Consider the following 25,482-nt stretch of genomic DNA (forward strand, 5'->3'; position numbering starts at 1 on the left):
CCCCATGTCTTGTCCCTGCGGAGGAGTACCCATAACTGTATAATTATTCCTACCAAATTTTAAGTTAATTCGATTGCTGTAAGTAAAATAAATTAAACTAAACTGAGTGAAATTTGACTAGCAAGATTTGGTCCACGCAAACATACATACACACTAACAAAAAAAGTCAACGGCAAATGTTTAAGTTTTTTTATTATTTTTAGTAAGAAAATCGCATACTTGTATGTAAATAGAATGATACTGTATTTTACCATTAGGCTAGACCATTTGGGAGCGACTACAATTATGTACTCGTGTGGGGTCGGGGTTTTTTTTTTGATTACTACTTCCAACATAATCGGAGCCTATTTCTACTATGTCTCATTCATTCCAGTTCTCGCTTTTTCTACCCCTCGTACTGTCATTCCGCATCCTGTATCTTTCTCACATACTTCGCCTTTCTTTCTTTGTGGGTTAAGCCTATCTGACTACTACTATTATTATCTTCTATCATATTGTTACCTTTGTTCATTCTGTTCTCTTTGTCACTCTATTCTATCTTTTAAGCTGTCCTCTGTGTCATTCATCTTCTCTTTCACTTCTTAATTCCATTTTTACCATCATCTGGGGAGTGGGTTGGAATATTTTATTTATTTTTTTATCTTTTACATATTTAAGAAGTGGCAACAGTATTTTACATTAAGTTCTAACTTACAGTTTAGGTTGTTATTTCTATTTCTTATTACATGTTTACAAAGTAAGCAGTGAGCAGCGGTTAGCACTGGCTAGACACCAGTGGCGAGCAATGGCGAGTGGCTAGCGGCGAGCACTGGCCAGCCGCGGCGAGCGGCCAGCAGCTAGCAGCGGCTAGGCAGTGCCCGCCGTGTGGGGTCGGGTTAGAATTACACCGCTCCATTTCTTCAATATATGTCGTAAGAGGCGACCAAAGGATATAGATTATGTCATGCTTTCGTTTAATTTTTTGGCAAGTGTCTAGCTAGACTGTTTGTTGCATGTAGCAAGATAATAAAACATAGCTAATGAGTTTTGGTTACATAATAAGTACACCTTGTAGAAGCTACTCAAACATGTTTAGTTTATTTTCTTTCAATTACTCATACACGTGGGTTTTAGCCCCTCCTCCATGACTTTTTCCCATATTGTGATCTGTCCTTGAACTCCTTTCTCCACGATGTTCTCTTGCCTATACGTACACATTGACATAAAAGAGTGCTAGATTTTTTTCCTTTATCCCTTTTTTTATATGGGTAGGTAATAAAATGATATTTTATTGTTTTAAATAAACAGCAAGTAATTCTGCAGTAGGTAACAACTTCCAATGAACTTTCAAATGGTATTTATGCTTGGAACCTTTTGCCAAACTTGATTCCTGCTTTTTTACTTGACTGATTTTTGCTTTTTATTTTTTGTTTTCCTGTTTGATTTCCTGCTTGAACCTGCTTCGGCCAATAAACATCATCTTCACGATGTGGGAAATAAAGGGAAAGAGCATTAGCAACACAGTATGTTTATTTGTAAATAAATAAAGTATCTAATCCAGAACAAAAGTAACAGAACACTTAAATTGGCATTAGTTATGCCCATGTACGATATTTAAACATTGAATTGAAAATGTAACAGAATCAAATCAAAAGTGCAGGGGTTCTATAGTCTGTAGTAGTCTGTCCGCTTTCTGCAGCGGCCATTAGGACTGTCCCAGCTGTCGTTCACCAAATTTCACCGACTACCATGTTTTTACACTGTTGTAGTCTCCGCATACTGTATGCAGCGATTGACTTAATGTAACTGCCTCATAACTTGCTACCTTTTTAAGCTCCAATAAACATTTACCTATGTTAGTTCTTACTTCAACGAATTTCGTGTGTGAAGTTCGTTGAATCTTGACGGAGTCGACGTTTTTTATTTTCTCGAAACACAAAGAGCTGTCTCGCGTGGCGAATGAGGCTGTTAAATTATCGGCTTTTTTTATTATAGTCTTCTAGAAATTTTACCCTAGGAAATCGCAAAGTTCCCATTGAATAGCGATAGCTGACATGTAGACAGACAAAGACACATTAATTTAAGACGCAAAAGTGTTTATATCAATATGCTGCACGTTAAAGCGATTTCATTGTAAGTTTGTACTGATTGAACGCATAGCGGAAACGATTGGCAAAACATTACGCTCTTCGGAAAGGACTGTTTTAGGTTATCCTTACAAGCGGAAATTTAATTAGAAACTCGGAATAGTTAAGAGTTTATTTCGTCTAAGTGGTATTTACCCATGAAATTCTATTCAGTAACAGCTTTAATTGCTTTGACGTTCGACATGCCAATGACCTGATGTTGTCATGCCAGGTATAATTTAACAAGAGTAGAGTAAGAGTTTAAGCTCAGTTATTGACCCGTAAAATATTTTCCTAAAGTACCTATTACTTGTATAGAGGTAGAAAGTAGCAACAGGAATTGTGCCTGGTAATAGAGAAATTTTACCTTGTGTATACGGGTTGTTATGCCAAGTATTTGTAGTAGGTAAGGTGCATTTTTATAAGTTAAAATTTAAAAACAATAATTTAACTTAACAAAGAACCTTTTTTGGCGTATTGTCAATGTTTACTGTAGATTATGGAATTCTCGGCCTGATGCTTTTGATAAAACCATAGCAGATATATCGTGTGTGGATTCATCTCGATCAGTCTTTAATTCTACATACAATGCAATGGTGGCAAAACGACGAGCTGATGCTGCAGCCAGGATATCCAGCACACCAGCATACCCTTGAAAAAATAATAGCAGATATGTCGTGTTTGATCCCTTTTGATCAGTATTTGATTCTACATACAGTGCAATGGTGGCAACACGATGAGCTGATGCTGCAGCCAAGATATCCAACACACTAGTACACTTTAAAAAATTATACCAGTTAAAAAAACATGAAATAAAAAAACAAATTAAAAATTAAAAAACCCCCGAGAAAAATCAACGCCAGCAAAAGTAAAAAAAACGCCGACTAAAAAACGCCGCCAAAAAAGACAACTAAAATGTAAATAATAATTATGCACTACCTAGCTGCTGCCCGTGACTTCATCTGCGAAGAATTCGTTTATCCCTATCCCGCGTGCTGATTTCCCGCAAAATTAGCCTAAGTTAATTTTGAATAAGTACCTAGTAATATTTTTTTAAGCCGTGGTGGCCTAGTGGTTTGACCTATCGCCTTTCAAGCAGAGGGTCGTGGGTTCAAACCCCGGCTCGCACCTCTGAGTTTTTCGAAATTCATGTGCGGAGTTACATTTGAAATTTACCACTAGCTTTGCGGTGAAGGAAAACATCGTGAGGAAACCTGCACAAACCTGCGAAGCAATTCAATGGTGCGTGTGAAGTTCCCAATCCGCACTGGGCCCGCGTGGGAACTATGGCCCAAGCCCTCTTGTTCTGAGAGGAGGCCTCTGCCCAGCAGTGGGACGTATATAGGCTGGGATGGATGGATGGATGGAATTTTTTTTTTTTAAATACAACATATGTACTTTAGTTTCATGTTAACCGCGGATAGAACAAACCGTTTAATTACATTACCTATCTACGCTAATTAAGCACTCTGTTAGATGCAAATCTAAAAGATTCAACTTTGGCAGCTTCTGAGTCCACCGTTGCGTATCAACCGGACAGCTGTTGGCAGTCCATCAGTGAATCAGACATCAGTAATATACTGTCTCATATATCAATTTAAATGTATATAGGCTATGTCAGTGTACTGTGTTGGTATAGAGGCAATATCATCAATTGTATACAAAGTCGCTTGTTGCTTGCACTAAATTAACAGTATTGATTTGCGGAACATGAATAGACTGATGTTCACAGATCTGCATTTGTTGCTTATTGGGTCAAAATAGGTAATTCATGCCCAACCAGATAGCCTAGTGATTAGAGAACCTGACTACGAAGCTTGAGGTCCCGGGTTCGATTCCCGTGTCGGGGCAGATATTTGTATGAAAAATACGAATGTTTGTTCTCGGGTCTTGGGTGTTTAATATGTATTTAAGTATGTATATATCTATATAATTATATTTATCCATTGCTTAGTACCCATAACACTAGCTTCGCTAAGCTTACTTTGGGACTAGGTCAATTGGTGTGAATTTTCCCGTGATATATAATGCTATCATGCATTCATGGTAATGCGTTTTACAAATTGAAGATAATATAATATTTAAAAAATTTCGCGGTCACTTCAATGCTATAAAGAGATGGTATTACCGGTATAAAAATGGAAACGTTATAAGCTGTTCATAAAGTTAACGTTAATTCAAAAGTATCTCACTTTTGCATTATAGCGGCGTTCCTGGTCATCTATCTGGTAAATCAGAACATTTGATTATGCTATTAAATCTACTCAACAACGACATGTAATGTGTGCTTATTATATAACTCGTTTTAAAAAATAATTAAGAATTGCTTTTTTTTATATGGTAAATTAAACTACTATACGGATTATAATCATGCTGCATAATAATATTTATCCCGACGTTTTGAATCCATTTCAAGATTCATGGCCACGGAAAAACCTTAACTACCTACTATTAGCTACTATCTAAAGAATATTTACCGTTATTAAGTAACGTTAATTGGGTAACGTTACCATAATGTTAATTTATCAAGTAACGTTATAATTTAATACCGGTACCAGGTATTTTTACGATTTTACCATTACGTAACGTTACTTATAATGTATATTTGGTAACGTTAATACGCCCTGTACCACTACCATGAGTTTACAGTGACCGTACTTGATAGCGACGGCGTAAATTATTTGTAGGGGCGCTGTACAATTCTCCATACAAATAATTTACGCCGTCGCTATCGAGTACAGTCACTGTAAACTCATGGTACTGGTGCTGAGCCATTTCCGTTACGTGCTTGGGTATGGTTGAAATTCGTGGGCTACATGGGGTCCTCTCGCTGTCAACGCGGCATCCACCCGTGGACCAACTGTTGACAACGAGTGGACGCCGAACGACGAGGCGGTGGTGGTCGGGTGCTGAGTGGGTCTAATGAGCTGTGACCTTTATGCGTAAAATTTAGGCAACCCGATGGAAATCTAGTCACCAGCACACTCCTCACTCTTTATTGATCGATAAAAAACCGTTTACCTATGTAAAAACGAACATTTTTCAACTGAAATACTGATTTCTTTACTTAACACATATAACAGATAAATTATGTGGTTCAGAGCTCGTTTAATTAATCTCTTCTTTGACGTGTGGTCACGAATAAACACAACGGGGGAGTAAATGAAACTCCCTTTATGAATTGTTCTAGTTTCCAATTTAAATGAAAATGATTTTGAAAATTTTTGGTACCGGGTTAGTTTTATTTATACTCGTAAGTCCTGTTAACATCTATTTAGAGTTCCGTAACGTAACTAAAAATAATAAATCTGTTTTGTTGTCAAGTTTAAATGCTCGCCAGGAAATTGAAACTTTTATATGTTTTCACGTTATAGATACTTTCTGTCAATTTAGAATCATGAAAAACAAAGCACTAGTAAAAGAGGTAATATGAAGAACGCTAATTTAAGTGGTCAGATCATATCACGCACAGACAGACGTGATTCAATACCTAGTAATTAAGTCAATATTTTAGGATTTAGAGTCTCAAATTGACAGACGAAATGGCGAATACATATCAAAGTCAAAGTCAAAATATCTTTATTCAATTTAGGCACTTATGAACGTCAAAAAAAATCCACCACCAGTTCGGAAAAACCTGTGCTGAGAAGGATCCGGCAAGAAACTCAACGAGTTATATTTTTTTTAAAACAGATTTACAATATTATTAAATGATATGTATACATCCCAAGTATTTAACACAACTTTATTTTTAACACAGTAGGTTCGCTATTTGAAGGGATCGCTAATGCGGATCGGAATTATTTCCAAATATCCCTCTGTCCATGATATAATCATTAACTATAATACGCCTTTGATATTAATGTCTTCTTGACAATAGATCTGAATTTTGTATCCGTTTTATTTATAATATTTTTTGGAATTTTATTATAAAAACGTATGCAATTTCCCAGAAACGACTTTTTGGTTTTAGCCAGTCTGTAAGATGGAACTAGCTTCCCTGTGCTTCTAGTAGCCTTTGGCTTATCGACCTTAGTGGAAAAATCACATATGTTCTTCCTTACATACATGATTATTTCAAAAACATAAAGCGATGGCAGGGTTAGGATACTGTGATGGTACAAGCCGTATTTGATCGTCTATTTATATATTTATAAATATAAGAGAGTGTCCTAGAAATTTTCAGGGTCATTCCCCGGAGTTTGGGTACACTTCAGTAAACGCAGTATTTTTTATTTAGTTGCACAGTGATTTACGCAGTACACTTTCTGGATAAATAAAGAATCAGGAATATCAATCATTCAGCCGGATTACGTTAAACGGGTTTTTTATCAATAACAAGGTAGTGAGAATATTGAAATCACTGAAAATACTGTGCAAGGTAGTGAGACTACCTTTATATGATTTTATATGCACTCAAGATACGCGATCGGCTTTCGTGATAGATGGTCATGAAACTTTATGTGAGGCATTTGTACATCTCACCAGAACAACCGGTCTCACTCTGACACGGGGGAACCCTACGCCAGTATATGGCCTTGAAAGTCAAGTTATCGGGGGGCAGTTCTGACCTCCTTTCGCTGAGAAGCGTTTATAATTGCACATCCTCGTAAGGTGTGATCTTTTCTTAGGCATAAAGCCTCCCCCAAGTACCATGGTTTTATTCAATTATTATTCAATATGTGATATATTTGGTTTGGCCAAACCAAGGTCGGAGGTCAGCTGCATAAGACATGGCGTGTATGCGTGTGCCCAGAAACCGCCGCTGCCTGTTATCGAGATGTGTACTGAAATTTATATAATCAAAAGTCTCCCGGCTTCTTTTTATCCACCACCTTTCCAGTGCCCAAACATCGGAAAAATAATACTATTGAAACACTAGCCACTCTCAGACGTCTAGTTAGTGCATCATTAAAAGAAAGAATTTTATACTTATCGGGTGTCCTCTCGTACACGTCGTAGACTCGAAATTCACGTTCATGATAGATATCGGCTACTGCCTGACTTCGTTAATGTACTCAACTCTTCGACTCTCCAATAATATCAAATAATATCTCGTTAGGCATTACACTCTGTTAGCCACCACTCAATAGGTATAGCATCGAGCACTTACTCAATTCTGCCTTGAAGAGGCCTATTCTCTCACTAGTGACCAGGTTGTGAACACACTTGTATTCCCTTTGAATTTATTTGTATTAGCGTGATTCAATCTCACTGACGTATATGGAAAATGTTAGAACTCTCCTCGACATAACGGGAATAATGATTGAGTGTGTTTAGGGAAAAATTCAATAATGGATGTTACTTAGGCACGAAGTAAATACTACCTTGGTCTCTCAACAAAAGGTTACTCTGTGAAATCACTTTACCTCCATTATTAATTCATTCCGAAAAGGAAAAGGAATTTATATACGAATACCAAATAAAATAAATTATAGTTTATATATTTTTATTAAAGTCATTAATAAACCCAAAACACTTTTGCAAGAAATGAAAGACCAAAACGAAACTAATCGGTTAATTAAACCTTCATTGGTCTTATACGACACAATGGCAGGCCAGACATTCAGTTCCTAAGCCAAGCTAAAGTAGAAGGGAAAACGAATGTCCAAATGAAAAACCCTTCTGGCTGTACACACACACACACACACATGCATAATGAACTTAGACAAAGAACAAAATATACACAAGTAAAGAAAAGATAAATCATACTCTACATTATAAGGAAAAGTATGGACCATTGACTTTATTGGCATAATCAAATCTAAATCGTTCGTTAGTTAATACGACAAGGTTTGTGGTATCTAAATAGTCAACTAAGGAATCTATTTCAAAGTATGTCATAAAATAATTACGTTAATACGTCTAAGGCTTTAACAAAACATCCCAAAATAATTCGGAATTTTAACGATCAAATCATGGACTCTCACAAGGCTCCATAATCACTTGACAAAATTAAGTATCTATGTACGTACTTTTATAGTTTAGCATTTTACATTCCTACCACAAACTCAAACACGATAGGCCATAGGTACCCTTTATTTACCTTACTTTTAATTTATCCTGACCATTTATAGGCCTCAATTGTATGGCCTCCCGGCCAGTAATTTCTACACTTTACACATATGATAAATATCGTAATTAAAATCAATGCACAATACATATATACATTCCATTCCTTTACAAGTCCTTTTGGACTTTGTTATCACACAGGCATAATGTCTCCTTTGAACTCATCTTTCGAATTGGTAATGACTTGATAGGAAATATCGAGTCTTGGCCGATTGTGTTTGTTAAGGAAAATATATTTATAAAATTTGGTACTTTACCGAACTTCCAGTTCACCTCGACTTAACCACTCCTAGCTATACTATAGACTTTCAGGATTGAAACAAAACCCTAGCTCGCACGATTGATTTTTATAAAATCAAGAACAACACAATTAGGTATCACTGTACAATTTCTCTCCAGCACCGTTCCTCGAGAGCTCTAGAGACCGAATCCCCTTTGTCCTTCCTTCTGCCGCTTTCCCACTCCCTTGTCCTAGGAACAACTCCCTCCAGTGCAGTAGGCGGCTTTCTGAAATTTTAAAATTTTCTCGCGAATATATCCGTTCATCCCATTTGCGGATGACATTCGTCGTCACTGTGATTGGCTGTCAAGTATACTTTTGGGCGTAACCTCACCCTTAAACTCTCTGAAGTTTGATTTTTTTATGTCACTATGCCTTGTGGTCATTTATCACGTCTCGTTTGACAAGAGGAAGTCATTATTTGTTGCTATTCTACGAAAGATTGCATAAGGGCCTTTGTTTACACTTGTTCCTTAAGAGTTGAATATGTCTTTTTGTATTTTATTGCTTGCCCTTTTGGAAAGGGTCGAATTTCTGTGTCTAAATTGCCTTTTAAACTTTTTGTTAAAACTAAACTTTTGTCTTTACTTGGAATTCTCAGGGCCACGAGTAACTTTCTAAAACATGTGGACATGATCTTTTAAGATTTGATTCTGAGATTATTCTTTTTTTTCTATCTATTTATAAGAGAATATGCGGGACGATCTACGTGAACCACCTCAATACCTGTTTCCTTAAAAAAAGATCTTAAACATTCACGCGTCTTCAAATTATAAATTGCTCTAATTGCTCTCTTTTGTAAGATAAAAATTGACTCAATGTCTGCAGCAGATCCCCATAAAATAAGGCCGTACGAAATAATGCTATTAAAGTAAGCAAAATACACCAACCGTGCCGTCGCCACATCGGTTAGCAGCCGTATTTTCCAAACTGCAAAAGCAGCAGAGCTCAATCTACCCGCGATTGCTGTGACGTGAGGTCCCCACTGCAGTTTAGAATCGAGCGTTATTCCTAAAAATACTGTTGATTTTACAAATTCAATAGTTTGACCATTTAACTTTATATTAGAAACTGAATTCGAGTTAGATGAATTTATCAACGAGAATTTAATACATTTAGTTTTCTTAGGATTTAGTAACAAATTATTGGCAGCAAACCATGCGGATATCACGGACAGGGTTTCATTGGGCTCAATGAAGTCGGTATCTTTTCTAATAACCTTGAACAGTAAAGACGTGTCGTCAGCAAACATAACTATACCCGACTTTTGGCTTACCAAATAAGTAAGGTCATTTACATAAATAAGATACAGGAATGGGGCAAGAATGGATCCTTAAGGCACGCCCATTTCGACCACAGATCCCACTGATAACGTTCCGTTAATCGCTACCTTTTGCATTCTTTCTGTGAGGTAAGATTTAATGAGTTCTAAAGCGAGGCCACTTATATATTTATTTATGTTCAGTGTAAGGTCAAGGACTTTCATGAGGCATCGTGGAATCTTTTTAAAGGAAAATTCTTTACCTACGATTTTCCTTGTTAATTAATGCGATGTCACAACGACGTTTACTGAAAAATGGTTCCGTGGTGGGTGGTTCATGAATTAAAGTCCTTGACCGAACATTATACTACTCAATCTACTCAACGGTAAACATAACTTATTTTTCTTTCATTCGATACTTTTGTACAATGAATTGTTTAAATAAATACTCATACAGCCGAGTTCATAAACTTTTGAGCTAAAATTTGATCAAAAATATCTGAACACGACTCTGTTGTTAACGGCATAGAAGCTTGGTCAGATATTTTTGATCAAATTTTTGCTCACAACTTTATGAACTCGACTGTACCACCTAGCTCCACTCTCACTTCACTCTCAACTTCACTCACTCACTTTGCTCTAAAAATGGTTGAAAAAAAAATTCAAATGATTTATTCAGTAAATAGGCCGCAATGGGCACTTTTACACGTCATTTTTTTGAACTATCAGCGCTTTCGGAAAGACCATCATTGCCAAGAAGAATGCGCCGCAAGAAACTTGGCAGAAAGTCATTTTTTCATAAAAATATAATTACAAATAAAATACTTAAAAACTATATAATACAATTAAAGAAAAAAAAATACAAAAAATAATACTAAAAGAAATACAGGGATGTATAGGGTTCCTTAGTTACAATACTAAACACTAACTATATCTAAACTATATCTACGTTCAGTGGAAATGTAGAATGCTTCCACCGTCATAAATTTTAAAATAATAATAACAATAATTTAGTTCTGAAATATACATTTCAGGTCAAGTAACCATTAAGCTTTTGGATTTCGAAGGCAAGTTCACGTCTGCCGCCCCCAAAGTTAGCTCACACGCACTCATGTCATGCTCTGAAAGCAGAGCGGTACCGAGGGCATGGTATTGCTTCCGTTCCCATAAGCTCTATGGGATCGTCTTGGGAACTGCGACGTCGCGAGCCTGTGACTAGAATTTAAACTAAAAATATAAAAGTTTAAAATCCATAAGCTTAACAATATACAGCCTTAAACATAACAAGGGGATGTATAAAGTCCCTGAGTTAATAATAAAATTATTATACAGAAAGGGGATGTATAAAGTCCCTATGTTAATAATAAAATTCCTAATCTTAATAATTCAGCGATGTATATAGTCTCTAAATGTCAAAGTAAACTAAATAAATTAATTAAATTATACAATCTTCAGAGGTGTTAAAAGCCTCCAAGGTCAAAAACTAATAATAATTATTAAAATAAAGAAATGGAGATGTATAAGGTCTCCAAATGTCAAACTAATAAATATTATAAATTAAATTCTGCAACGCGGACAACGGCAACAGAACCAGAAACTAGACACGAAATGCGCCCGGACACTGCCAAGTCACACTTCACAACACTATACAATACAAATACACCGACATAAACACACACACACGCGCGCGCGCGCGCGCGCGCACACACAAACACGAGTACATCACATCACACATCAACATCCCAATTTTTCATCGGCTTTCAGTTTTGGCCATGTCGCATCATCACATAAGTAAGTACTCCTCAACTTTATAGTAAGCTTTCTTCAGGAGTGCACTCTTTATGTATTCTTTAAAAGAGTTGTGTGGCAATTTCCATGCTTCTACAGGAACTTTATTGTAAAATCTCACGCAGTTTCCCACAAAAGATTTGCTTACTTTCCGTGGACGGAATTTAGGAACTGCAAGCTTGTGCTTATTACAAGTCTTGATATCATGTACGTCTGACACTTTCTTAAAGGACTTGATATTCTTGTGTGTATACAATATCACATCATGTACGTACTGTGAAGCTACTGTGAGGATGTTTATCTCCTTAAAGTGTTCTCTAAGTGAATCTCGGGAGCCAAGGTTGTAGTTGTAGATCGACCGGGCTGCCCTCTTCTGTAAAATGAAGATAGTTTCTATGTCGGCTGCCTTGCCCCAAATCAGCATACCGTAGGACATTATGCTGTGAAAATAACTGAAATAAACTAGCCGGGCAGTTTCTACGTTGGTAAATTGCCTGATTCTTCGTACAGCATAGGCGGCAGAGCTCAATCTACCAGCAAGACCAGAAATATGCGGGCTCTATTGTAAATTACGATCCAACGTAAGACCAAGAAAAACAGTCTCATGCACAAGATTCAGATTCTCTCCGTTTAAGGAAATAATTGTTTCAAACTGTCTTACATTAGGCAACGAAAATTTTATACACTTAGTTTTGGCTGCATTTAGTAACAAATTGTTAGCAGTGAACCAGTTCAGCGCCTCTGCTAAAGTTTCATTGATGTGGGTTGGATTTTCTTGTTGCCTGTTTACTTTGAATATCAAAGAAGTATCATCTGCAAACAATACTATGTTGCATTTCTGTTCTAGCAAGTGGGGCAGGTCATTTATATATACTAGAAAGAGAAATGGACCCAAAATGGAGCCTTGTGGAACTCCAAGTTTCACCGCTGAGCCAGCTGACTGCGTTCTATTTATGTCCACTTTTTGAATTCTTTGGCTGAGATAAGACTTAACAAGGTCTAGTGCTTTAGCTGAAAGTCCATAGTGTTGAAGTTTGCGGATAAGCGTCTCATGCTCCACGCAATCGAAGGCCTTGGAGAGGTCGCAAAATATTCCTATTGCATCTTGCGAATTTTCCCATGCATCATAAATGTACTTCATGAGACTTGCAGCTGCATCTGTTGTTGAACGGCCTTTTGTGAAACCGAATTGCTGGCTGTGTAGTAGGTTGTTTACATTGAAGTGACGAAGCAACTGGTTAAGCATGATCTTTTCAAACACTTTACTCAGCACAGGGAGCACAGATATCGGACGAAAGTTGCCAGGATCAGATGAGCTCCCAGCTTTAAACAATGGAATCACTTTGCTATATTTAATTAAGTCCGGGAACACACCATCATCAATGCACTTATTAAATATGACGGCTAGGTACGGTGCCACAATATAGATGACAGATTGCATAACTCGAACAGAAATACCCCAAAGATCCTCCGTATTCTTCAGTTTCAAAGATTTAAAAGTCTTTATAATTTCTTCAGAGTCAGTGTGTTGAAAATCAAAATTCAGACGTCTATCCTTCGCAATTTCATTTAGATAAGAACTAGCCAGCACAGTGGAAGACTTTAGATCGCGAGTCGTATTTACAGCTATATCTGAGAAAAATTTATCAAAAGTACTCGCCACTTCTAAATCTGAAGTCAATATTCTATCATCCACTTTTAATTGGAATTGACAATTACGGGGCTTAGATTTACCAGTTTCTGAATTTATTACATTCCATACAGCTTTTACTTTATTTTCAGCGGATTCAACTTAATTACTAAGATAATCAGCTTTGGCAGCTATACATACTTTTTTAAATAATTTGGAATATTTTCTAACGTAGTCTAAAAACGAGGGGTCTTGACTGTGGCTTTTCATTTCATAAAGTTCGTAAAGCCTAGTTCTACTTTTATGTATTCCGATCCGACCGTGGCCAAGTCACTAAACTTTGCCTTGTTCCCGTTTCTCATTTTAGTTCTTAATTTGAAAACTTTTCCGAACTCTCGATTAATTACTGTAGACAAGTTCTTATATAGGACGTTAGGATCACTTCCCTCCATATAAGGCTCAGGAACGTTGTTGATAATATTGTCCTTGAATTTTTCTACACGGGCTTCTGTAATGGGTCTGTAGGTTACTACTTGATCATTCGTCTTTTTAAGTATTGTAAAACAGGCTTTTTGGCCGCTGTGATCGGAATTAAAACGTGTAGCTGTGTTAGCCGTCACTCTCTTTGGTTCCTCAAAAAGATGAAACAAGTTAAATGATTTAAATAAATTCAAAAGTCTTCCAGAATATCTATTTGCCGAGTCTAGTAAATTCACATTAAAATCTCCACATACGATGACAGATTTACTACTAGCAAAAACTTGTTTCAAAGCATCTTCCATCACGGGTTCGAACTGACAAAAGTCTGAGGACGGCGGCCTATATACACATAATATGATGTGATTCTCTAATTCAACACACGAAATTTCAATAACTCGTTCAATGGACAGCAGTTGTTCATAGAATATGGGATTTTAGGCTTAATTCTCACGCATCCGCGCGTTTCCTGGTAGGTAATGTTTTTCTCCGAAGGGAAGTAAATTACAACTTAAATTTCACACCATAATCCCTAAAAGCCCAAAGAGGTGTGAACCTGAGTGAACACGTTAATTTATTACCATTTTCTGGGAATTTTGCTTTAATAATCGATTTATTTCGTTGTTTCATTTAAAAACGTGTGCAAATTTTACCGTTAAGTTCCAAATGTTAAAATAAATAGAGTAGTTTCATTTCAAAATTCATCGAAATTGAAAAATTTAACTGTGTAGTAGTAAAGATATATTAAACAGAATAACATATTATTATTACGGACACAGACAAGTTACTTTTATATTGGCGAAAAAAGAATAGCAGGCATGTACCTACACATTGAATTAAATAAGACCTTAAAATATGACTACCAAATGACGTAAAGTTTACACATAATCAGAACATACATATAATCAGAATGTTCGTACAGTCACCAACATTAATAATCTGCCACAGCGGAGCGTGTAAAAATATCTGACACGTCCTTCCAGCCCTAGAAATAAAGTCGTATCAGATATAAATTGGTGCTGGTGACTGTACGAATCTCGTTAAATTTATAATAAAACTCATCCCATATTCTAAAAATTTAGCTTCTTTGACATTATAATATCGTATGTTGACTTCTAAAATAATTTCGCTCTAAGAAAGAAAGCATTGAGTTTTGTGAGAAGGGTAACTACGATACCTACTACATAATAAATAGAATAAGAAATTTAGAAGTTGTATTTCCCACAGTACAAAAAAAGAGTAGTATAACGTCTTCATACAAACGGCCGGAACGCGAGTTATATTAGACGACCAGATGGCCTAGTGGTTAGAGAACCTGACTACGAAGCTTGAGGTCCCGGGTTCGATTCCCGTGTCGGGGCAGATATTTGTATGAAAAATACGAATGTTTGTTCTCGGGTCTTGGGTGTTTAATATGTATTTAAGTATGTATCTATATCTATATAATTATATTTATCCGTTGCTTAGTACCCATAACACAAGCTTTGCTAAGCTTACTTTGGGACTAGGTCAATTGGTGTGAATTGTCCCGTGATATTTATTTATTATTTATATCTACGCGCCACGAATTAGCTCCCTTCAGCATACCTCGGCAACCATCACTAGCCAGTTCTCCGCGGTTACGTACGAACTCACGCGCATTTATAACGTATCTTAATATGTCACAACGATATAAACTGTATTGTTCGGTGTTTAAATTCATCTAATATAATATAATAAAAACGTATCTAATGAACTTATTTATCAGAATGCGAACTTTTTGTACTCTTAAATTCAACTATAAAGCTTTTCGCACATCCCAAAAGAGGCGCAAAAATTATTCTTCGTAGCTAATTTGTTGGTAATAAATATACGTAGTGATGAAGCCAAATAAAACCGTTTAAAACATAAAACGTTTAGTGGTTTATTAAAATAACGTAAAATGCATTTTTGTTAAGCATTACGTAGTCCATTCCTTCCATAATTACCTAAAGCACCTAATCCTTTCCCTACTTTAAATTACATGTGACATTATCATATCAAATACATTACTGAAGAGTGACAGTTAGTAGAGTAGGCAGCCCTATCGCGCGTTTGTGTACCGAGCCTGCTAAGGTAATTATATCAAGGACTTACGTACTTGGGCCAATCAACTTTTTTACCGACAATAATCGGTCCGCGACATTTTTCAAACAATTTCATATTTTTGTGTGTAAACATGTTTTTTCTGTAATTTAATAGATGGTGTACATGAATAAATGCCATCCTACGTAAGTTCAACCTATTAAACCGTGAAATATCTTGTGGAAGTACGATTTTTCGGTAACGCCAGAGACAATTTTGGTAACGCAGGAGACGCCCAAAGCGTCGGTAAAATAGTTGATTGGCCCACTTACTATTTACTTACTTTACTTTATTACTTAGTATTTTCGTATATTGTAAATATTGAGAGAAAATGTCTTTAATATTGCACGCCCAATTAAGGTAGAACATAAGAACATTTTGTAGCACTAAGAACTTTTGTGTTAACTATATTCTGGCAATAAACATATTTGAATTTGAATTTGAAGGACGCTGCCGAGACGGTATACTGCTCCTTTTTTGTACTGTGTATTTTCTTCTAGAATAGATACGGTTTTTTGTCTAAATTACGTTTTTCTGCAATAGAATCTTTGAGCAAATAAATGTAACGCAACGTTTTGTTAAAATAAAATACATTAATATTTTATTTCTAGCCAGATAAAAACCTACTCTATCTTAATTATAGTAGACAAATACATACATAATGTATGATTTCTTCTGAATTAATTTTAATACTTAATCTTGTGACGTCATAATTGAAATATGTATTTGTTAGAATTCGGATCGGTAAGCCAATGCAAACCAATGCATTTCCAAGTCAATGCAAGTGGTCGCTAAATCGCCTCTACCTTATTAAGGGTTAACTTGATCGTCCGCAATGTAGTTACGAGTCCATTGTGTTAGTTGGTGTGTCGTATCGTAACATACCTTACTATCCATCCATACTAATATTATAAATGTGATAGTGTGTTTATATATTTGTGTGTTTGTTCTTCTTTCACGCCGTAACGGAGCGACGGATCGACGTAATTTTTGGCATAGTCTAGTAGATAGTTTACGGGCCCGAGAGTGATATAGGCTACTTTTTATCCCGGAAAAATGCACAGTTCCCGGGGAAACAGCGCGCGATAACCGAATACCACGCGGGGGGAGCCCGCTAATTTATAGCTAGTAAGGTATAAATTAAAATAGATAGTTCGTAGTTGTCGTTAATGAGTTATTAACGTAGGAACATAAATATGCATATCACAGCACAACCATTATAGTGATCTCACAGAAACATCAAGACCGATATAACAGGGTGATTAAAATAATCTTCTTTCATGTTCGCTGTAGTTTTATTATTTTCAGTGTTTTCTTTATTTTGTATAAACATTGCGAACACAGCTGCTGTCTGAGCATCATTCCTTGGTCACTGAGGAATTGATACAATGTGTGTGCAAATAGATTTTAGGTAAAGTGGATTTGGTGACTAACTGTATTCTTGAATTTACTTAGGACCACAATTGTAATACGGTGCGCGTTTTATTCAATCGAAGTTATTTATTTGATTCTATACAATTCAGGTTAACAATAGATTTATTAATGCTCGTCGATGGTGTTAGACTGGTCTGAATGAAATCTAAAGCATAAAGCACAAGGGTTCGTTTTCATTACGAATACTGCAATGCTGCTAACTGAGAGACTACTCAGCTTATCACAACTTATCAAACTTCAGAAAATTGTTTTTGACTCAATCGTCGAACTATTTTTTTCCCTGTGGTATTTTAACGAGGCTTTAGCACACCAAATGTGAGTATGTCAGCCTCTACTACACTAATTTATTAAAATCAAAAATACAAAGTTATGGAAAATTACACACGAAAAAAATAACACACGCATAAAAACACAGTAAATCAAAACCACATCACTAAACTTTTGTCAAAAAAATTACAAAGTATTCATCCGCAACAAGTTTCGCCGGGATAAAAAAACAGGTCAGGGAAAATTTATTGATTGTTGTATTTCATTTTGTGGTTTTCCTGTTAAGAGTTATTTACTTAATTAAGCTGGGAATCGGACCCGGCCGGGTCTTTGTCATTCCGGGACCCTTCCAAACTTTACTTTGGTGAAATAAGTAAGTTTTTTATTTGAATTTGAATCTGAGTAGGTAAGTTAGTAGATAATTTAACAATAAGGAAAAGAATCCGTAATTTTAGTGTTTTTACTGATGAACTTGATGGATTTGTTTGTGAAATTATGTAAATCCGATAAACAATAATGTTTTAGATCTGGGAAAATATTCTCAGGTTTTCTTTGAGGCGACGATCGCGAATCCATTCGACAAATAATTTATAAAAAAGGAGGAGGTTCTCAATTCATCGGTACGCTTTTTTTTTGTGTTTGTTACGCGATAACTCCGCCAATTGTGGCCCGAATTTCAAAATTCATGTTTTGTTCTAAAGGGCATACTTCGGAGGCAACCTTCGAATTTTTATAGCACACCTATAGCGATTTTGGCATTTTTAACACTAAGTCAAGTATTAACATTGATAAAATATCATTTGGTGAACTGGACGTGATAAAGAAGACCGTAGACTTTTGCTACAAATCACTAAACCATGAAAAAAAAATTTAACAAAAAATGGGACCGTCTTCAAAAACCTTGAAAATAATTTTCTATACTTAGTTTGAAGTCGGTGCCTCAGCACGAGTCAGCAGGAGTAATTGAAGCCCAACACAAAGCAATCTATACATTTATGCAAAGCCTTAAGCAAAGCTTAGTATGAAATATGTATAAATATGTACAGTCGAACAAATAGAATCATGACCCGGGATGGAACCTTTGTGCTACTATTGTCATGTTGACATCTCATACTTTTGTCAAGGAAATCATAGTGAAATTGATTATAAAAAGGTTCCACCCTGGGTCATGATTCAATTTGTTCGACCGTAGATAGAACAAATGCTCTACAAACCAGGAAACTCTAATTCGATAAAATAATTCGTACGCGCGGAATGTGTTAGTAAGGAAAGAAATAAACATTAAACACATTAGAAGCGTACGACGTAAAGAATAAAACCGCTGCTCATGGATCTTATCTTCCTTTTTTTATGGAAGCAAAAAACACCAATAACTGCGATGTTGTATAACCCTGATTGGACGAGTGGTTTGACCTGGCCTCTCAAGCAGAGGATCGTGGGTTCAAACCTCGGCTCGCACCTCTGAGTTTTACGAAATTTATGTGCGGAATTACATTTGAAATTTACCATGAGCTTTACGGTGAAGGAAAACAGTTTGCTTGAGAATTATTAGTACTTTATGAGTAAATAACAGCCTAAGGTATAAAATATACCTAAACTTGGAAGATTCCGTATAAAATACGAAATCCTCAGAAAAATATTACTTAATTTTTTCGTAATGGCTACGGAACCCTATTTTAGGCGTGTCCGACACGCTCTTGGCCGGTTTTATCCCTTAAGGTCTCTACCCACTACACCGTATGACCGTAACAGGAATGTATCGGGAACGGAATGGCAAGCGTAAATGACAGGCGACGGCGACGGTTAGTTACGAAACGTGCTAGTGGGCATAGTCTCATATTTTTCAATACAAAGAATATATTTTTGCCTGACAGGTTGCTATTCCAGTCATGATCATATACCTTTATCTGAAGAAATGATGACGTCACCTTCTTTTGCCTCGTACGGTCACTGTATAATATCTATGATAATATCTGCCACGCAGCGGAGCGTGCAACAATATCTGACACGTCCTCTGGCCCTAGAAATATTAATTCACGCTTTGTTGAGTCAGATAGATGCTGGTGGCTGTACAGCGTTTTCTACATCTCTCAAGCTTATCCGGCTGCGTCGCCTTATTCGTTTTGGCCAGTTTAAAATCACTTTAAACTGTAGAATAAATTAATGTTGTTTCATTAAATTCATCGATACGTTTAAACGAAAACTAAATACTATCAACATTAGACTTGGCCTGGTATAAATTAATTATCTTATTCTTAAAAAAATGCAAACCAGCTGTTGCAAAATGCATGTTTTATTTCTGTTATGCAACAACATATGCTTAAATTAATTCATGAATGAGGAGGTTAATATTCGACTTCATTATATAGGTACCTATACAAATTGCACCAAATCATTTGTAATGTAGTAGTTAGTTGCAATGGCACTGCATTCTTCGAATTACTTTGACTTATCGCATTCCACAGTTCACACGAATGAATGGAATGTTCAATCATTTACAAAATACTATTCCACTATCGGAAATATGTCCCATACGTGAATATACGGAATGTTTGAATGTAATGGATATTCAATGACAAAACTGCAGTATATTACCTTAAAAAATGGAACTCTCATCTAAATGCTTGATCGCTATCGTAGTTTTTTTTAAAGTAAATTCAGTTCATCATCACTCTTCATAGTGCATTCGGTCCCTCTCCTATCGTTCACTTGTACTCGTTCATTCTATCTTCTTCGAGCTGATTCTCACTTGTCGGATGTCGGGCCCGGATTTTAATCGGATGTTCCAGTGGCAGAACATTTTATATGAAGCTATTCACACTTACCCAACACAATTTTCTATAGAAATAACTAACACTGACACGATACGGATCCGACACCCGACAAGTGAGAACGGGCTCTTCAGCAAAGGCGTTCGAACAAGGGTCAATTTATTGACGTATTGTTTTGGGATACGATATTTTTTCTAAGTAGTCACGAAATCTATTTGTTACTCTTTTACAGGTAAAGGATTTATTTATAAACAAACAAATAATATATACAATAATTAACAGAAATAAATAAAAATAGAACTAAAACTAACTTACTCTACAATTGTTGGACCTTAAAACAAATTTCTTATACAGATAGCTGGAAATGGAAAAGACAGGAATTTCAATTTAATATTAACTAGACGTAATGATTCATGCGAGCGAAGCCGCGGATAAAAGCTAGTTACCCATAAGATAACCTTAAATATTGCGAACGTCGTCAATTGTGTGTGTCGGGTTAGAATTACACCTCTCCATTTCTTCCGTGGATGTCGTAAGAGGGGACAAAGGATATAGGTTAAGGTATACCGTAGGCGACAGGCTAGCAACCTGTCACTATTGTACCTACCTTTTTTTGTCAAACTTTAAACCTAAAATTGCTAAAAGTAACTCCGAAGCGGCAACGTTTCGTGTGCTCTGCCTGCCCCATTTGGGATTACAGGCGTGATGTTTGTGTGTATGTTTGTGTCAATTATTTAATCTGTGTTTCTTTTCCGCAACGACATTTTTCTTCTATTATTCTCGGCGGGGCTATTCTGGTCCGGCGCCCGTTGCCAAGTCGTATTGATTTGCGATGGACATTACCGAGACAGCATTAGTGGCTAATAAATGTTTTCAATGAAACGAGGGAATTACAGGGTAACGGGATTTACACGGGATTCGCGGGTATGTTTAACAAGCGGATTCCGCTACATTGACCGCTTGTTTGTGGGGACATGGCACTTTTATGTAAAGCTACACTTACAAGTCTTACAACTCGTGTTTTCGAGTCAAATATGCTGTATTTCATTCTTGTTTTTTTTTTACTTACAACGGAACGGAGAAAGTTTAAAGCGAGAGGTTGTTTGTTTGTGCATAAATTGAATGTATCGATGTTACTCAAAAACATTCTGACCAACTTAGATACGGTTATATTTGCCTCTAAACTGTTGGTGATTTTTGTTGGACATCGGGTTCTTCATCATCAACTTAAATACATAGCTTTTTAAACGAGCAATATTTTATATATCTTGTGTCCTCTGTGTAAACTGTGAATCATTTAAAATGATGTATTATTTAAATGGATTTTTCTTTTTTTGCAGAGTTCCTCATTGACAGACCTGATTTCAGCATTTGACACAAAAGCAAATTCGCACACAGCCCTACAAAAAGTCACGGCTTTCAGTGGACAATTTGACAAGAACATAAAACCCACATTCTCAAAGGAGGAGTATGGAAAGTAAGTGTATCCTTCGTTACCTAATAATAGTCAAAGAACTATACCTAACCTTGCTAAATCGTAAATCAACATGGTTGCGGACTCACGAGGTAGAAGGTTGTAGTTAATTGACTTGGATTGATTCATTTTTTACCCATGCTGAATCTTTTCGGATTGAAGATGATCCCTTTCTTTTAATCTTGTATGCCTCTTCCTCAGGCCAATTCCTGGGTCCATGACGGAGTTCAGAGGAGCGGAGGCCCAAGCCAGGGTGTGTTCAGAGATGAAGGAGCTGTGCAGCATAATACACGACTACGGGAAGAGTCCATGCAAAAGCCTGTTGCCCCCGGAACTGCAGGACGCCACAAAAGTTATCTCATTTGGAGAATTATTCTCGGTAAGTAATTAACCGCTACTACTTTATCATCATCACAGCTTATATACGTCCCACTGCTGGGCACAGGCCTCCTCTCAGAATGAAAGGGCTTGGACCGTAGTTTCCACGCGGATCCAATGCGGATCGGAAATTTCATACCATTCAATTGCTTTGCAGATCTGTGCAGGTCTCCTCACGATATTTTCGTTTGCCACAAAGCACGTGGTAAATTTCAAATGCAATTTCGAGCTTGAATTTCGTAAATTTCAAAGGTGCAATCTCGGGTTTGAACCCGCAATCCTCTGCGTGGGAGTCCATAGGTCAAACTATAAGGCCAATACGGCTGTTGAGTTGTGGCCAAAATATTTTTACCAATATTATTAATGCGAAAGTGAGAATGTTTCTTATTACTTATTCTTATTTGTTACGCTTTCACGCTTAAAGTTCTCAATCGATCGTGATCAAAGGCCATGCCAGGGTAAGCTAAGTGATTCGGCTTGTAATTTTTATGGATGATGTAATATATTAGTAATTAATCTGGAAAACTTCAGCCCCCCAAACCTATATAGTTACAACATAAAAAAAACGAAATATCAGTTTAAATCGGTTAAAAAAGTTAAAAAACTGCTAATTTTTTCTGTTTTTTTTTCTTACTTCCACGTTAGCGACCGCTCCAATTTTTTAATTACTGATACTAACAAGCTATAATATTTTTTTTCTAAATTATTGCTGAGGAAGAACATGGAAAAATCTTTACATAAAGTACATTACATACGTCCCACAAATGCTATAATATAAAGCGGAATGATTGAAACCTCTTTAGAGAAACGTGCATGTTGCATACTAAATACCGGCCACTTACAATACATTTTATTAGGTTATAAAAAAATCTCCTATTGATTATCGTACGTTAAGGCCGCCTGTCATAGCTCATTAGAGCCACCCGGCACCCGACCAGCACCGCCCCGACTTTCGGCGTCCACTCGTTGTCGACAGGTGGTCCAAGGGTGGAGGCCGCGTTAACAATGAGTGGACGTCGCGTGGTCAACGCTTGAACGTCGGGTGGTCAACGAGTAAACGAGTGATTTTTTTTAACCTAATAAAATGTAAGTGGCCAGTATTTAGTATGGAACATGCACGTTTGTCTAAAGAGGGTTCAATCAGCGTTTTTAGGATGTATGTATGTAAAGTATTTTATGTAAAGATTTTTCCATGTTTTCCTTCAGCAATACTTTTTTTAATTATATATGTTATAGCTTGTTAGTGGCTGTATATCACTGGTGAAAAAATTAGAGCGGTCACTAACGTGGAAGTAAGAAAAAAAATCTGAAAAGTTTAGTCAGCAGTTTTTTAACTTTTTTTCTATGGCTTGATGAAAAGGTAATTTATGTCTTATAATCATCTTTAGTAAATGTACAACATATGTGACGTAGGCTAAAATCGGTAGGCTGGGAAAAAAAATATTAAAGAAAAATCATATTTCGTTTTTTATTTCTTGTAACTATAGAGTTCAGGGGACTGACATTTTTGAGATTAATTGCTAACGTCACTAGTACTGAAACTCGCTAGGGGCAGAATCACTTAGCTTATCCTGGCACGACCTTTGGTATGGAAGCAGCTTATACCCTAATTAAACACATAGGCTACTTTTATTTCACCCCATGTTTTTGCATATGTTCAGGTATTGGTATTTCTTCATATAGATATGTTAGACTTTTTTTAATTATTGACATATTATTCACGACTTAGCCACGCTTTAAATATTGCTAAAAATACCTGGGCGTTGAAAGCATAATACGATTTTAAACTCTCGCTGTCTAAATCAAATTAAACGCGACGAGTCAACGGGAGCCGCTAACCTGTCAGATCAAATTTGAGCAAAACTCATTTTGTTGGGATTTAAGTACCGATTACGGTGCTTAGAAATAATTAAAACGCCTCCTGAGGCTGCGTCGAGTTCATAATAATACTCATTGTTGAACATATTACGTGACGTCGCTTGATCGTAAAATCCGCCAGATCATGAAATTCCTAGACATAATTATCATAGAACGCCGCCATTTCATGATTTAGCTAGCTAACACCGTTATATCGTTCTAATCTCGTCATAGTATGATTTTTCTAGTGACTTTATTTTATGATTTAAATTCGGGTTTAAGCCCGAATAATGCTTTCAAATGAAAAAAACGCATTTAAATCGGTTCACCCGTTTAAGAGCTACGGTGCCACAGACAGACAGACTGACAAACAAACATAGCGGTCAAACTTATAACACCCCTCCTTTTGCGTCGGGGGTTAAAAATTAGTAATGACCGCGATAGTCTAAAACAGTGTGTTGTCTAGTGACGTAAAGCCATATCGAAGTAAGGTATCGAAATCATTAAATTCGTTTCGGCAGTCGTACACAAAATTTACCCAGTTTCCCAGGTTCAGTGAAATGTGTGTCGGCTCCTCAGTCCTGTAGGCGACTTAACTCGTTCACAGAAATGATGTTGATACCTCCGAAAGGCGATTTAACGCTGCTAGATAAAACAACGCTTTTCAGAGCCGGTTAACAAGATTATCTCGTTAGCTAATATTGTCAAAAATACTATAGAAATAAATAAAATAGTATGACTCAAAGCGGAACGAAATGTGCCCGGCTACGGAAGTAATTGTCGATTGCCCTAATCTGATGTAGTATACTCGGCTACCGGATCTCTAACGGTTAAAAAACCAAAAACTGTAATCCTTAAAATTACCTGCATTTTATCGCACAATACTTACTAATACTTACTATGAAAGCACAGTGATCCAAAGTGAGTCTTGGGCTCCACACCAGATTACGCCATGCCATGCCTTACGATCTTGAGCCAGCTTTTATCAGCCTTCTACCCCGAGATCCAAAGGGTATTTCAGGACCTCATCCTTCCAGCGGTACCTGGGACGTACCTGCCACCTGGGAAGTACGCTCTTTACGGCTCCGTCATCTCCCAGCTTTTTCACGTGAGCCTCCGGAATTAGGACGCTTTGGTCTCTCCAATTACATTGGGCTCAGATACTAGATCTTCAATTTCCGTATTTTCTCGCATAATAACGTTAGTAAAATAACTTACTAACTTGGTGCTGACTACTGCTGATACTTCAAAATATCGGGTGGCCATTAAGGTGTAATACTTTCAGTTGAAAATAACTCTAATGTTCGATTATCTATCCCAACGCATAGATAAATTCCAATTACTGCTATCTTGTCTTCATCTCTGATTAATTTGTATCCGCTACGTTCTGATGTGCCCACAAAAGTTTACATGTAGCTGAATTTAGGATCTTTCTTAAATACGCTGGCAGAAGATCGAAAATTTAGTAGCTTAAATTTCTCAAACAGTAAATAAAATTTGTTGGAAGCCGAAAGCACCTAATCATTCGCAAACGGGGAGTTTAAAAGACAAATAACGGCCTCCATTTAACGAGGGACTTTGGATA

At 36.6% G+C, this 25,482-nt stretch overlaps 1 protein-coding gene across 1 annotated transcript in view; it reads left to right on the forward strand.

Moving 5' to 3' along the window:
• LOC141439970 (uncharacterized) overlaps positions 1-25,482 on the forward strand; it is a 44,468-nt gene that overhangs the window by 16,925 nt on the left and 2,061 nt on the right. The window contains exons 2-3 of the mRNA XM_074104431.1: positions 21,529-21,665; positions 21,864-22,041. Of these exons, the coding sequence (XP_073960532.1) occupies positions 21,529-21,665; positions 21,864-22,041 (315 nt within the window). The remainder of the gene's footprint in view (positions 1-21,528; positions 21,666-21,863; positions 22,042-25,482) is intronic.

The sequence above is a fragment of the Choristoneura fumiferana genome, chromosome 21 (assembly GCF_025370935.1).
Source record: "Choristoneura fumiferana chromosome 21, NRCan_CFum_1, whole genome shotgun sequence".
Taxonomy (NCBI): domain Eukaryota; kingdom Metazoa; phylum Arthropoda; class Insecta; order Lepidoptera; family Tortricidae; genus Choristoneura; species Choristoneura fumiferana.